The 15925-nt window shown below is 45.9% G+C and overlaps 1 protein-coding gene across 2 annotated transcripts in view; it reads right to left on the bottom strand.

Moving 5' to 3' along the window:
• The window catches only part of TTYH3 (tweety family member 3), a 74130-nt gene extending 58274 nt beyond the window's left edge, over positions 1-15856 (bottom strand). For both annotated transcript variants that reach the window (XM_021539680.4, XM_021539682.4), the window contains exon 1: positions 15659-15856. In XM_021539680.4, coding sequence (XP_021395355.1) covers positions 15659-15781 — 123 coding nt within the window. In that variant the 5' untranslated portion in view covers positions 15782-15856. The remainder of the gene's footprint in view (positions 1-15658) is intronic.
• Positions 15857-15925: the final 69 nt, after the last annotated feature.

Raw genomic sequence — 15925 nt, 5'->3', positions numbered from 1 at the left:
TTTTCTGAAGCACCAGGTACCTTGCTCTATGTGCAGATCTGCAATTTGCCTGTTTGGAACATTGTCCCAAAGTGAGATTCACGAGTGTGTAAAGCAGAAAACCCCAGGCTGTGTATGAACTCTCCCATAAAGGTTGCCACAAAAGGGAACCAGGTGTATCACTTTGCAGGAGTAGTTTTATACCTATTTTTAACCCAGGTCACACTATACGTTCAACTTGCACTTGAAATATGTCAGGCTTGAGATCCTCCCCTTCCCTACAGGAAATATTTCTTCCTATTCTTTATAGACAGATATTTAAAGCCTCATTTACAAATATATTTTGGTTGAGAATCCTAATCAGGAAAAAAAACCCTACTTGCCCCAGTGCAGGACTCGCAGTATTTCTTACTGGAGCCTATTCTCTAATGAGATGGGGCTGTCAGACATCACTGATTGCAGGACCAGCAGTAAAAATACAATAAAAAGAAGAGAGTCATGTCCTCCTCAGCAATTTTGTATCACCAATAGTGATCAGGATCCCTTTCCACAAAGTCAACTCTCTGAAAACACCATCACTACAAAAAGTAGTTCAGACAACAACAGAGAGTTGGAGATGCTCTCACCAAGCCCATTCCATTTGTGGGGAGCATTATCTTGACTCCCAACCTGGACAGAAAGCTGGATCTCTGACAAGAGATTTTTCACAGCACTTCAGGGCTGGCAGCAGTTGCCCGGAATTCTTCACCCTTTTAGCAGGTGTTAAAGCTCCTGGGAGAGAGCCAGGCACTACTTTTGACTGACTGAAGCAATCGAGTTGTTCCTTACATCACCCAAACGCTGCAAAGAGTGAGAGCAATCCACTAGAAAGAAGTTGTGACCGGCCCCATGATAAGATACCCTGAAGTCACAGAGCAAATATCTGCAATAACTCCCGTGTTTCATGCTGCCTTTTATTGAACAAAAGCAAGTGGTGCATAAACTGCAGAACAAAGTAGAGCAGAGCAGCTGCTCAAACACTCCTACAAAGCACTCAGTAACTGTTCTCACTTAAATCTATGCAGCATAAAACCAACTACAATACCAGTGGCAGTAACTGTGTGCAAGTAGAGTAGCTCTCATTCCTTTATGGGTCTGCAGAAGAACATTACATGACACTGTTTGTCTTCTCTGCAGAAGGAGCTAAAGACAGATTTTGCTGGTTATTCCCATCATCTCTGACAATAAAACAGCTCAAGTTTATACTACAAGAGAGTGCAAGCTTGAATGTGTATTGAGAAAGTATTTTAATTTAACTCTGAAGACAGCATTAGTGGGAAAAAATGCAGTACTTTATAGCAGACAAACCTTACCCTGTACAGACTGGAGGATAAGAATGTCCATGACTGGGAAGGGGAAAAAAGGAAGGCAAGGGATGGCTAGAATGTGTTCCTGGTGCCTTCAGGGGTTTAATCTCATTAGCTGAGCCAATGCAGCCTGCTGCACTTGCACCTAGAGATCAGTAACAGGCTCTCTGTAGGCTTTACCTTGCCCTGCTAACGACACAGATTCACCTTCTCAAGGCTTTGTCACATCAGTTTAAGGACACACCACACACGTGAACCCCTGCCCTTCCTCCTCCCCTGTTCTCTGGTGACGCAGCCCCTGGTGCCACACTCAGCTCACTATTTACCCTGCTCTGCTCCATGATAATGAAGGGGCAGTTCTTCTCTGAATTCTTTCTGCCTCCATCCTGCCTGGGTGCCATAATCCTGTTTATGACATGCTGGTTGCTATGGAAGTGATTGTATTGTCACTAGATTATGCCCTCAGGTGGCAAGCATGTAAGGGAAGGCACATGAACAGGTTTTTGCATACATTTGAAGACACGATAGTGCAATCCTACATGTAATGACTAGCAGCTTTAGCAGTAGCTTCCAGACACAGAATATGATCATGAGGGATAGCATGGCATTGTTTTCATGTGGTTTTCTCCTAAAGAATTAGATATTTTTCCTTTTCCTATCACTGGCTGCCACTATTTTATTTGAGACAGTGCCCTACAGCTGAACAGAACAGTCCCAGCCACTTTCCCAGGCTCCTGAAAATACTTCTGCACTCAAAACACTGTCTCTGAAGATCAGGGTGAAAGAAGTGACAAGATCATGTAACCAGGCTCCACAACTCCAACTGCCCTTTTGTTGATGACTGTCTTTTACAGTGCATGGATTTGGAGAGCAGCAGCAAGGGAGACAGATAGTCTCAGATCTGACACGCTTGGTGAGACGCATGACTAACTCAGCTTGAGCCAGGACGTGCCTGGAATGTGTAACCCCTCTTGGAAGCCTTTTAACCAGGGGCACAAGCTTGGGGGTTTATCTGCCTGGATGGTAAATACATGATAGCAAGAAGTGCAACATAAACAGCCTAAAGACCCTGGTCCTTGCGAGCAGCTGGGAATCACACGAGATGCTTTCCAACCTACTGAGACCCCACTCAGTAGCACTGGAAGAGCCTTAGATCTTCACAGCCAGGATTGTGGAAGAACCAGCACCCCAAGTGCAGCACTGATGGCCACATGCAGTGCCCAGCACCATTCCCTCAGTTGATAATATGAGCACACACACGTGAACTCTTCCTCCAGCCATCAGCTCACTCATCTACATCAGCAGAAATACTGTCCTGGAACACAAAGAGCTTCACAGCCAAACCACATTTGTACCAAGAAAAAGACTCTTATCCCAGTATAGTTAATGTTTTGAGTACAAAAAGGGTGTACAACTTGCAGTTAACATCAAAGTTTTCACCATGTGCTATTTCCTTACTGCGGCGTTAGAGCAGTGCTGCAGTTCCGTTTCACACATGTATTTTTTTGTCCAGGACAAAAAAACATTCCTCACTGGGAATAAAGCTGAGGACAACAGCAGTTTCCAGAAGCTCTCAGCCCTGTTTACAGTTAGCCATATTCATAGCACAAGGCCATGACCATGCACTGCCCAAGGTCTGAGTGCAGCTACACAGAAAATACTCAGGATCTCTATTTTCCCAGGAGATGTGACCAGTGACTTGTTGGAAGGCAACAGCATGTCAAAGGCTAGTTGAACACAACTCAAGGATAAAAGCCTAGCTGATGACATCCTCAAGGAAGACAGCCTTGTAGGACTAGCTTTAGTATCAAAGAAATGCTGATGGATGCGTTTGTGAGTAGGAAGTAAAGAACTAAACTGCTGGTGAATCCCAGCTGAAGGCACAGATGTTAGAAAGGAAGCTCAACATTCACTACATCTGACAAAGCAGCCAATTTCACTTTGGCAGAGAAAAAAAACAGACACACCTGGTTTGAACTTGAACCTTGATGAGCATTCAAAGCCTATCCTGGAAACTGGTTCTTTCTTAGGAGCCTCATGTTTTATTTATTGCATCACACAACCAAGACCACCCTTGCTGGAGCCAGCACATGTAAACCAAACCTAATAATTAAGTTAGTGATGAGAGTCCAGCCCATAGGTTACACCTGCAGAACTACATTTCACCAGTGGTACTTGTCACTGCTGTGGTCCAAGAGGTACTTCTCCCATCAGCAGAAGGTGATTCAGATCTATCCACAAAAAAGAACCTGGATCTGCAGAGGACATTAAGAGGTGGGTCAACCACAGGCAGAAGATGTCATATCTAGCAAATAGGTAGCAAATGTATTTAGGACAGGAATAAGACAAGCAGCCATATCTCAGAGCAACATTTTCTTGAGAAAAAAATTAACAGTGATGAAATACCATAGCAGGCAACTGAATTCTAATAGCTGCAAGAAAATCCACACAAAAAAGGTTGAAAGGGCACTGCAGTGAGACACACGTGACCCAGCAAGCAGTTGCCTCAGTAAGAATTTCAGACATAAGACACAAGTACAGAGACAAGAAGAATTAACATGCCAAGGGGGGATTAGGGTAACCAGATCCCCATACTTCTCATCATCCTCTGCTGGGAGAGGAGGCAAGCTCACAGCTTGTCCCTTCCTCCTTCTCCCATAACCTCCACATCACCCGAGGCGAAAGCTAAGCTGCACTAATAAAAACAGCAGAGCCAGCGTAAACTGTCCAACCTTGTTATTTACACCTCAGCAGAACGCTCCCAGCATCCAGGATCACTTACAAGGCTTCTCCAAGACCTTGGAAGCAGCTCCCAGAGCACCGCTTGTCCACACAGAGAATTCTGTCAACAGCACCTGACGTGTTTCATATTCATCACCTTCACTTTGCCATTTCATATTGGAGTGTTTCAAATGCCGAAGAGCTTGTGTTCAAAGAGATTTTTTAGTTTGCAGGAGGTCAGGCTGAAAAAGCTCAGAAAAAGCCAGCCTCTGCAGTGATCAAGAGGTTCACTGCTAGAGTATAAAACCTACCCCAGAACATGGTCTCCAAGACCAGCCAAGAACCTCAGCAGAATATTTACCAAGTTGTACTTATGAGACTGAAAGGCAATTTTAACCTTGTAAATTTGCTGCTGCAGCTAATTTGTCCACTCAGGTCGATCCAACCTTTGCTGTCTAACCTGCAGGAACTTTAAATATATAAAGAAATAAGGAAAGGCCAGCAAATCTAGCATATTTGATGTCAGAGACCAGGGATGAAGCCCAGTCCCACCCAAGTTCCAGGCACTACTCAGTCTCATAAACCAACAATAACTCAGACTGTGTGGGGAGAGGATGGGAAAGAAAAACAGAAGACAGCAGCCACATACTGTAATACAAAAAGGCACACAAGAAGTGTTGTACAGTGGTTTTAAAATAGTACCCTCATCAGAAGTAAAGACTTCTGTTTAGCTACAGAAATGTCAAAAAAATCATTCCATCCTCACTGGATGTACTATCTGTGCTTTCCACTAAATCCAGAAAAAGACCCAAAACACAGCTGATCCATTTTTTCCTGCCACCTACTCCAATTGAAACAGCTTGCCTCTTAAGGGAACATGAACATTAATACTTGCCATTGCCTAGCAGTACCTCTGATCTACTCTTGTGCAATAGCTCCCATTTTTTTCAAGTCCAAAATGCTCATTCTAATCTTACTCAGGTTTCATTTTTTAATATTTTTTCCTTAGAATTTTTAACTTATCTCTTCAATCATCTCTGTCTAAGCCCAGTGGCTGCCAGCTATCTCCATCCCTGGCCTTTTCTTAGGTCTGTGCCTTTCCCTGGATTGCTTGCACTTGACAGCCTGTCAGTCCAATGCTAAAAGGAGATTGTATTATCAGGGTCTACCATGGCATTCACAAGGATCAGAACGACAAGCAGAGATGCAATAGGGTAGAAATAAGTCCTTCCCTCAAATCCTTTCAGCCTTCCCTCTAGTTCTTCTTCTGCAAAAGAAAAAACCAATGAGCATTTCAAAGGTACCAGAAGCAGCACAAGCTTCTCTCAGAAGACTCCAATCATCTGTAGCTGAGGGTCAGCCACACAAATTAGTTCTGAAAATTACCTTGCTTCCCATTTCAGAAACAAGAAGAGATTACTGAATAATAGAAGTTCACTATTGATTTTCTTCCCCCAGAAGACTCAAAAAAAGTACCTGGTACTTTTCATTGTAGAACATCTGGCTATTCCCCAAGTTCCAAAAACCAAAATGGGCTCTGTGCGCAGTGCCTGCAACTGTTCTTGCTACACTTATTCCAAAAGTGAAATTCCACTAGGTGCTAAAGGTTTTATACAATATTCCATATTAAGATATTTTCATTTGTTTCTCCTTCCTCTTTTCTCTCTTTGAAAGCTACATTATTACACCTCCCAAGGAAAAAAAATATTTATAAGCAGGACAACTCCACCCTTTCCTCTCAGTTCAACACCACAAGGCAAGATTCAGCCAGAGGTCAGTCACAACACACACTCAGCTGCTTTTTTCATTTCTATGCCCTTGCATGTTCCTCACCAAAAACCAGACCTGAGAAGAGTTCACCATATCTGCATTTGCCAAAAATCCAGGATTTCTGCAATTGATGCAGCACAGCTTATAACAGCTGCAAACGTTCCTGGGCTCTGATAATTATAAGCCCATGGCTGGGTGTCTAATTAAAGGAGGAATGAATTAATGAGTTTTACCAAAGGCTTTTGAGTCACCATTATAATTCTCACCCTTAATCGGCTGCAGGACACTCAAAGGACACCGTGAGCAGGATCAGAGCAGAGAGGGGGGATAAACCACCCGCAGCTGATGCTTCCCCCATCACGTTCCTCTCCAGCATGTCACTGTCATTCAGACCCCGACAGCCAGATCAAACCCAGCGGAAAAACGCTTGGGTTTTTTGGACAGCCGAGTACAAAAACGCTTCCTGAAGCTGCCACAAAGCGCTCGCCGGCCTTTGAATGCCGAGAGGGAGCGGAGCGATGCCGGCAGCGGCTCCGCAGAGCGCTGACTCCGGCACTTCCATTCATCCCAGCCCCCACCCAGCGCCGGCAATTACACTCAGTCCCAGGCTCCCAAGGAGGCAGAAATTGAAAACACGTTTTCATTGAAGCACAGCTTGGATTTCATGAATTCCATTCCTCCCGACTTTCTCAGCATTTCCTGGAGTGAATACTGTAAAACCAGGGAGAAAGGGGATGGGGCGGCCCATAGGTAAGGCCCATTCTAACCACGCCAGCCCACAAACGGACTGGAGGCACTTGCAGTGAGGATGCGACACAGATTATTCCTAAACTAAAGGAAAAAAGTATAGATGAACCACAAACTCAAGGAGGAAATAAAGTAACAAGCTGCCGGGGGCGTCGGAACAGTAACAACTACAGGCACATCCCCGGTGAGAAGCATTAGAATTTCAGCAAGCAGCAGAAAGCATCTCTTTGGCAGACTGAGGCACTCAGCTCCTATGGCAAGTGTCACAGTTACCAGTTGATCAGCTACAGGAACCTGAGCACACTGCTGAACTTCAAGAAAGCTCACCCCAGGGAAAAAGCGATTATAATCAGAGAAAACAGGTAGCACCGAGCAGTTTTTCCACATGTACAGCTGTAACACAATCAACTTTGGAATTATTCAGGCGTGCTAATTAACACCCTATGGATAGCTTTGACACCATCAGCAATACTTTTAATGGCTCTGTCACTGACACCATCTTCCCTTTTTCCCCAAGCCCAGCTTGGGCCTTATCTTAAGGAGCATTACATCATCTACTGCACCAAGGCCTCCTTGTGACAGACACTATTATGCAACTGAAGTGCCTCCATTTGGATTTTGGCGTTATTTTGAATTTCGGCGTTGAATAGAAGGCTTGTTTAAATTCCCTGCATGAACAGCAGCATTTTGCAGCCTGAAAAGGGTGTCCGTGCACAGACACCAACACTGGCATAACAACGTGTCTGAATGTGTTATACATTTGTGAAACATCCATTCCCCACATTCCCTTTTTCCCCTCGTCCAGGAATAAGTCCTGCATTGTTAGGGCTGATTAGCAATATCTTTCATCCCTAATTTCACACTACAAAGGGCTTTCATGCATATGCACGTGTGGCACCATTCTGAGCCATATCAGCCAGAAAAAGCATTTAGTAGTGACCGAGGAAATCAGGAAATCACAATCCGAGGCTGCAGCTCCAGTTTAAGTGAAGGTGAAGGGGAGTGTCAGCTCTTTCCCTGGATGGTTTTAATGCTGCTCTCACCATTGACCAAAACTGCTCATTTGTTAAAATAATAACTAAAAAGAGGGGCTGGCACACATTACATCTGCTGAAGCAAGCAACCTGATAAGCATGTGAAAGCACACATTATTGCAAATGTTACCCAGTGCTTGGAGAAGGGAATGGCACAAGCATTGTGACTGAGTTACACCAACTGCTGTGGCCATGGATTGCACGCTAACCTACTTTTCTTTCTTCTTGCAAGAGAATAGCCTTGCAGCCTTAGCACACAAATGACTGCTTTGCAAAAACGTGCACATTTGCAGCTTACCAAACCCTAAAGCTCACAATTACAAGATCAGACTGAAAAACTATAAGTGGCTCATTATGCAGAAACCTAAAAAAAAGTTTGAAATGAAAGCTTTTGCAACATGAAAGTGCTCTGTATTTTGCTCTTTCCTAGTTTATCTAATTTTAAAAAAATAGCATTAGCATGGCTCTGCCCCACAGCCACTATTCACTAGATACCTGGAGACCCCTTTGCCATGTCCCAAAATAATTTCTGGTTTGAGACTAAATGCAACCAATTCCCAGTTTTTCACTGCTGCAACACATTGGTCACCCCTTGAAGTGGAGGAGAGAATTTCCAACAGTGATGACTTTTTTGTTTTTTCAGACTCTCATATGAATGCATCCCTAGGACTAGAAGTCTTGCATGAACTTGATCCTCCTTGATTTTAGCTCATCTGTCTTGTTAATCATTGTCATCAGCTAAAACAAAAAAGCCCTGGTAGGATGACATACCCAGAAAGTGCAGCAGTCTTGCCAAGAGAGGAGCAAAGTTACTGGGCTTGGATATTATTATTATGATTACCTCAGCATCCATCAATAAGTCCCTGAGTATTAGGAGGCTTATTCATGTCTTAAAAGTGAGAATTGAGGTTCAGTGCAGTAGGTAATCCTGATATATTCCAAAGTTATTTGGGTCTCATCTGAATCTTAGAGCAAATAAATTCCCAGACATCACATCCCTTCCCCCAGCTATGGGAATCACATCCAGCTGAAAACAAGCCAAGTTCTCCTACTCACTCAAGGGGAATGGGAAATCTCCACCATAACTGGTGGAAAAGTCACTACTGAAAATTAAAACAGAAACAAGAAGAGAACTGGCAGTCACCAAGAGGTTAATACAAACAAGGTGCTGACTCCCCTCCACCCTAAGAAATTGAGAGTGAGCACCACCTTACTCACTGCTTGCTTGCAGCCACCCAAGCAAATTCACTTGACATCAAAGACTGTGAAAGAATGACTTCAGGAGAAGCTTTGGCCATCACCACTGGCCCTTCAGCACACCCACCCACAGGTACAGGAGTGTCCCTGGAAGGGGTCACAGCGGGGTGACCGTGCAAGCTCTGCCACAGCAGAGTCCCACAACACAAACATCGACTCTGGACTTCACCCTTCCCATCAGTGAGTGCTGGTGGGGGAAGGGGAGCAGGAGAAGAAGTAAAATTAGCCTTGTCCTGGAAGAAAAAGAGAGGAAAAACACCAAACCAAATGAAACAAAGAGAAGAAAACACATAAATTTCAAGGGACTGGAGAGTACTTGTTCCTCTATCTGCTCTGCACACACACGGAAAGAAACCTGGTGAGACACAGGCCCATAACTTTCCTCTCTTTCGTACTCAGTGGACAGGGTTTTGTTTACAAGTTCCAAAATAAATATAATCCCAAAATACAAGTAAGAGAGCAAGAAGACTTGTGGCACAGCCCCTTAATCCACATTCAGAACCTTGGGATTAAGTCAGAGAAAGCACCTGACTTCCTGTCCTTAATCTCCAGTCATGCCTAATGGGATATGTTCTTCTGGGTGAGAATTTCTCACTTTCTCTAATAACAAAAAATAAAGAACACTAAAAACCCACATCAACATCTGCTTTAAGCACTGCTTGCTTTATTGGGTCAGCATTTAAACAAAGGCACTTGGTTAACCTGGAGACCACAGATGTTCCTCTGCTCAAAAAGGCATGAAGGGGAAAAGAACAAAAAGAGACAAGACACGCTAAGACTGAACTGAATTTTCTTACCTCTTTCTCCAGACTGCTAGAGATCAGGTTTTGCAGACCAGGAGCTGTATGGTGTTACACACATGTGGATAAAAATGGAACATTCTCAGGAAGACAAATGTTGTGTAGGTGCAGAAGCACCAGGGTGCCATGGTTGGCCACCACAACCAGACATTTTCAGCTCTGCTTCTACCCTTCCAGCTGAGACCAGCATGGCACCTTCAGGGCACCACATGCTCCATAAATGTGTCTTAAGACTGGGAAGCTCACCAGGCTGGGCACCAACAGCTTCTCTGTGCAGGATGAACACTTTTAGGATCCTACCCAGAGGAAGTGAGCATGGTTTACATCTTTGCACACTCACCTGCATCTCCTTTCCTCCATGCGCCACAAAGTGTTTCACATTCCCCCAAGGCACCTTTTACCCCTGTGTACTCTGCTAAAACCATACCTTTAGAACAGTTGCTTTTTTTGACTAGAGTAAGGTAATTACAGCCAGCATTTCCAGAAACTGCCAGTTCTCAGGAGACCATCTGAAAACGTGGCAGCACAGCATGGGTCAGCAAAACAAAGCAAGGCTGCAGACAGAAAGCTGGCAAAGGTGGACTTTTTTCCTCTCTGCACACCATATGCTGCTGCATGACTGGATGAATGGTCAACAGAAAACATTTTATGTCCACTTTTGGTAAAACTCAGCCATCAAAAATAGCCTTGGTTCTACATTTTTGGTTATTTATTTTGATGCAGCTCCTCAGTAAAGGCTCTTCCAGATCAAAGACAGAAGAGTCAGAGCACAGCACCAGTTTGCTGATAGGAGGCATTACTGCATGGTTACTCATGCAGCCAACACTGATGAGTAAAGGGAAGAGGGAATTTACCAGCAGTTCTTAAAAAATAAAAACAACTTCAATTACATCAGAAAACATTAGAGTCTACTAACAGGGGTCATTTAACCTTTCTGGAAATATGAGAAAACTGGTGCTACAGCAGGATAGCTGATCAGACCTTGGAAGAGTTCCATCTGTTCTTGAAAGAAAGAAACCTTCAGTCCAGCCCTTTAAGAAAGGCACATTACCCTCTGACTTTGAGCCAACTAGACAAAAACACGTCATCCAACTTGACTAATGCACATGTTTCCAATTTACAGAAAGACTCTTGGTTTCAAAATTGAAATAAGATGCCAGTACAGTAGAGGAAGTTCTAAAACAATCTCTATAATCCAAGTTTTTTGGCAGTTTGGGCTCCATCATGTTTCTCCAGCCAAGAAATACTTCCAAAGACGACGTTAGCTGTTATGTGTAGGCAAACAGCCTCACAGAGCCAGAAAGTACCTGACAGAATTAATTCCTTGCTGGACCTTTGGCTGTGGGTTCAAACACATGCCTTGGATTAGAGTCTGCAAGCCAAAAAAAGGGAAGGATCGTTGGGCTTACACAGCACCTTTCCCTGCTGGATCCCTTCTCAGCACACGTACAGAGGGAGAAAAAGAACATTACAACACGAAAGCACTGACAGATGTATGATAGGAAACTCCTGAGTGACAACACTGAGGAGAGCATCTCAAGGCCAAGGATAGAGCATGTCCCTGCTCTTATCACTGCTTCCTCCAGCACGATTCTGCATCTTAATTGGTGTGAATCAATCATCAGTCATCTTCCAAAGCACAAACAGCTGCCATTACACCTACTAACCATGCATCTGCAGCTCTGACTCGTACTGAGAAGGCACGAAGCAGTGCAAGGGATGAGTTTCGAAGATGCTGGAGAATTTTTCTTTATTCTAGCCTGACTCACACATAACCTTTGTGTTTACATAGGTTTGTGTCAATGTCACCAGTTTCCAGCAATGAAGAAAAAGCAGAAACTCCAAAGGGCTCTGTGGTTTAGCTTTTACAGCCTCTTCTCTCCTTCACTGTCACAGTGCACTTCTCAGCCCACAGTCAGACTCCAGAGATAAAGTGCTGTAGTCTCCTTTTCTGCCAGTGTACAGACACCCTGAGTGGAGCAGATATCCCATTACCTGTTGTTGTGCTGTATTACAAAGCTATTCAGCTTTTCTATTTCTTTCCAGCACGTGACCTCCACACTACTTAAAGACTCTTAACCAGCTCTACCCTGAGAAAGAAAGTGAATTCAATGCCACACAGCTAAGTCAGTCACAAGTAGGAGTACTTACATAGGTAAATAAATTACACTAGTGACAGCAGCAGTCTCAGGACCATCTCATTGGGCCAAACAACTGAACTAGCAAGTAAGTGGACAGTACAGGCAAGATCATCATGATTTGATCAGCAGCAAAAGGCAGGGAGACCTGAACTGGTATTAGCATGATGCTGTCAGAGGGAACAGGAGCTCTGCTCCATTTTTACATTCCCTCCACTCTAGAATTTGTGACTCACTACACAATGAAAAGGCTTTGCAGAGCACTGCAGTATGACTCAGATGAGAATACAGCCAGAACAAAGCTGTTCATATCAAGATATTTTCAACCCAAATGATTCATGGGAGGATTAGGAAAAGAACTGGTCTGATAAGATCCTCTGTAGGGAGGACTATGGAGCAAGTCCTGCAAGTAGCACATGAAGGCAGCTCTGACGGGACTCACCAGCATGCCAAACCCCTGCAGAAGAAGGATCACAACCCCAGCTCATTCTACATGGAGATTCACCTCAGTTCCCCCAGAAAAAGAAAACAACTGGCTGTACTGCTTGTTGTGGCAGAAGCAGAGCATCTGAAGGACATCAGGATACACATACATTTTTAAACAATCTAGTCCAGAGGGGAAGGATCTGTTCTGCTCCTCCACACTCGTCTAACCTAATGCAACAAGATATGCTGTGGAAGAAGATAAAGAGTAAGGTAATACCGAGAGAGAGCGTTTCAGAGCCCAACTCAGGTGAAGAAGGTATGCAGCCAAAACCTGCAGCTGCACTGATCTCAGCCCTTGGCAGCAGCACTGCCATGAGCATTTCTCATGCTCTCAGACAAAAGGAGGAAGCCCCAGTAGGTTGGTACACAATGGCTGCAGCCGCCTTGAGACAGCCCAGCACGCAGCAGGCGTCCCTGCTGCTCTGGCCAAGGGACTGCTCGGGACAGAACAGCAGAAGCAGCCATTGCATCTACATCCTGCTAGACATTCCCTATCACCCAGGGTCCCAGAAGACTTAACAAAGACCGAGACTTCAAAGGCTGGCAGCTCGTGCTTATTCACCCTCCTTCAAAGAGGTGTCAGGGCACAATCGCTGGGCTGCTGCCCCAGGGGAACAGCGGCTTGGCATTACACTAATCCTGCTAGGCAGAGGTGCAAAGCCTCTTCAGGCAGCAGCCTCCTCACCTGCAGCAGCACGTGGCACTGCAACAAGTGACAGGACAACATGCAAACCCAAGCCACTGCATGCCACTTCTGGCTGGAGTGGGATGTTCAGTTGATGCACGATTTCCAAGCCCGTCACCAAAACACGAGGACAAGAAACAGGTGGGTATTTACTAAAAGGTGGCTAAAGAAAAGAGTTTTATAAGGAAAGTGCTGCTTTCCCGGGGTCACGGGTTGGGAAATATTTTCTAGAGAAGCAGTGAAGAATCAGAAAGGGTACATTGCTTCCTTCCTCAAAACACGTCAGAATGGGACTGGACAGTGAGCCCAGCTGTGTGGCTATTTATGACAACAGTCCAGCTACCTGATGAATTGGAGTCATGTAGTTTAGCAAAGTAATCCTTCCTTACTGCAACTAGGGACACCCTGCCCTTACCTGTCCCAAAAAAATTCATCCAGCATCCCCCCACTGACCTCTCCTCAGCTCCTGGGGAAATCAAATGCAGCATGTAGTTTAAAAGCTCATGCTTAAGCATCAGAGTATCAATCACTAATGGAATAGAAAAGAAAAACATACACAATTTGCATGAGTGAGACCTACAAAGTAAAGAAAAATAAGCCAAAGTTAAAATTAAAAAAAGGACTTCCTAATTTTGAGGATGTATATGATCTCACCTATTAAATATGAAAGGTTCCTAAAGATAAGGGAAGACAGTGCCAGCACAGGCTGCACACAGTGCAAGAAGTACAAATTAATAAAAAAAAATAAAATCTAGAATTCAAACCAAAAGGCCTTCAGAAGCATTTAAAGCACAAGAGAGCATTTATCATGACAGTTCCCAGTCCTGGATTAAGTTTCCCTGGTTCACTGCATTAGAATTAATCTATGTGCCTACGAACTCCAGAGCCAACTTGCAGAGCCACAGCAGCGTTGTTATATAACCACAGCACTGATAGCACAGGCTGCAGTGCTGGAGCCTGCTTGCTACCCCTCACCAACACCACAACCAGCAAAGCTGCTGCTGCTCAGATCATTCTCTTGATGACAGATGCCTCAGTAATCCAGACATTCGAGTTTGGATTTGATAAAATGTTTTCTTGAGAGCTGATGTTAAGACTTAAAAGGCCATCGACTGCTGTGCAAGAAGTCCTTAATATCATCAAGGGAGGGGAGGCAGCTACACAGGAGGAGAACAGCAGAAGGCTTTAAGTGGGAATATGATTACTGTAGAAAAATTATCTGACAAACAAACACAACCCCAGATTATTGCTAGGAATGCTTTTAAGCAATTTAAGTGAAAACTGGTACATCTGCTGTCTATTCAAAAGGTCACCGAGTGCTTATTCCATGATAACACACTCCCAAGAAGATCTTCCAATGAACTCTTAACTTCTGATCTCCAGCATCGCATATCCCTTGTTTTAAAGGCAGCTACCCTCTGAGGTCATGGAAATACAGTTCAGCTGCTGTGCAGCGCTACATCTGCATGTGGCCATCTTGAACTCTGCTAAGCCAAGGGAACTAAAACAAATTAACAAATTGAAGCCTCAAAATACAAAGTCAGCTCAAAGTCCCTCCGATTTGCTGGTATAAAGATGTTTCTTTGTATCTACCCATGGCTCTTTAAACACATCCCTCACATTTTGCTCTAGCTTCAGTCCTCAGATCTGTTCATCTGTTTAGAACAAAAAGCCAAAATATACTGCTTCCTAAAGTATTTCTAATGCCTTCTACTTCTAAGATAAACAAGAACTGCTTAGATGCTTTAGCCTTCATTGCTGTGTGCATGATAGCAGGCTGTGTATATAGGACACTGTAAGTATGTTCAGAAAAGCAAAATGGTGTTTTCAAAACCAGAGACCGTGGCAAAACGAGGCAGCAGTCACTGCAGCTCTGTTCCAAGATGACAGCAGAGAACACAGATGTTGGAGCACACAGATTCACTCCACAATCATTTTAATTACATGCCTAGCCAACCAAGCACAGGATACAGGCTAAGCAGCATTAAAAAAAAAAAAAAAAAAAAAAAAGCTGCACACAAGTATTCTGCGAGCATCCTCCTGTGCACTTGATGCTAACGCCACTCTCGTGCATTAAGTCATCTGTTTTCCAGCAGGCAGGCAGCCGGTTTTGGAAAGGCACTGCTGGCCTCGCTGCGGGGCTGGCGGCATCAAAGGGGACGCTCAGCGGAGCCTGCACAGGGCCGGCTCAGCCCACGGCGGGCTGCGGGCAGCCAGGGGCTGCCGGCCGGGACGGTGCCTTGGCCCGGGCAGCGCCGGGCCGGCCGGGGCACCCAGCAGCGCTGGCTCCCGCCCCTGCCCGGGGCCGCTCCGCGATGCGGGTCGGTGGGCACACGGCGGGATGGGGTGGAAGGTTGAGCTCAGTGATCTTGCAGGGCTTTTCCAACCTCAGTGATCTTATCGGTCTATAATTTCACCTTCTGCCAAGAAGACCTCGGGCTCCGGGCAGGCAGGGGGCGGCTCGGCGTTGCTGCCCATCCCGCCGGGGGTGGTGACCTCCGGAGCGGGACCCGCACCCCGGCCCTGCGGGGCAGCTGCCCCAGCGGCGGCCGGAGCGGGGGGGACACGGCACCCTCGGCCACCCACCCGGGGAGCCCAGCGGGGCCGCCGCCTCCTCCTCCTCCTCCTCCCTCCAGGCGGGCCGAGCCCCCGCACAGCCGGGGCTGCGCTCCCCGCTCGGCCCCGTCAGACCCACCTGCTGGTACTCGGCGTCGTGCGGTCGGAAGTCGGCGGCGGTGAGCTCCCAGCGCAGGCTGAGGTGCGGCAGGCGGTGCAGCAGGCTCACCCACCAGGGCGGCGAGTAGCTCACGCCCGCCATGCCCGCGCCTGCCTCACCCCGACCCGCCGGCCATGGAGCGCCGCCCGCCTCACCCGCGCCGCGGCCGCCGGCCCCGCATGGCCGGGCGTCCCCCCCGCCGCTGCCCGCGCCTCCCTCCGCCCGCTCCCGCTCCCTCTTTGTTCG

The sequence above is a fragment of the Lonchura striata genome, chromosome 14 (genome assembly GCF_050655825.1).
Source record: "Lonchura striata isolate lonStrDom1 chromosome 14, ASM5065582v1, whole genome shotgun sequence".
NCBI classification, from domain to species: Eukaryota; Metazoa; Chordata; class Aves; order Passeriformes; family Estrildidae; genus Lonchura; species Lonchura striata.
The sequence above is the reverse complement of the archived record's forward strand: the minus strand, read 5'-3'. Positions and strand labels throughout refer to the sequence as shown.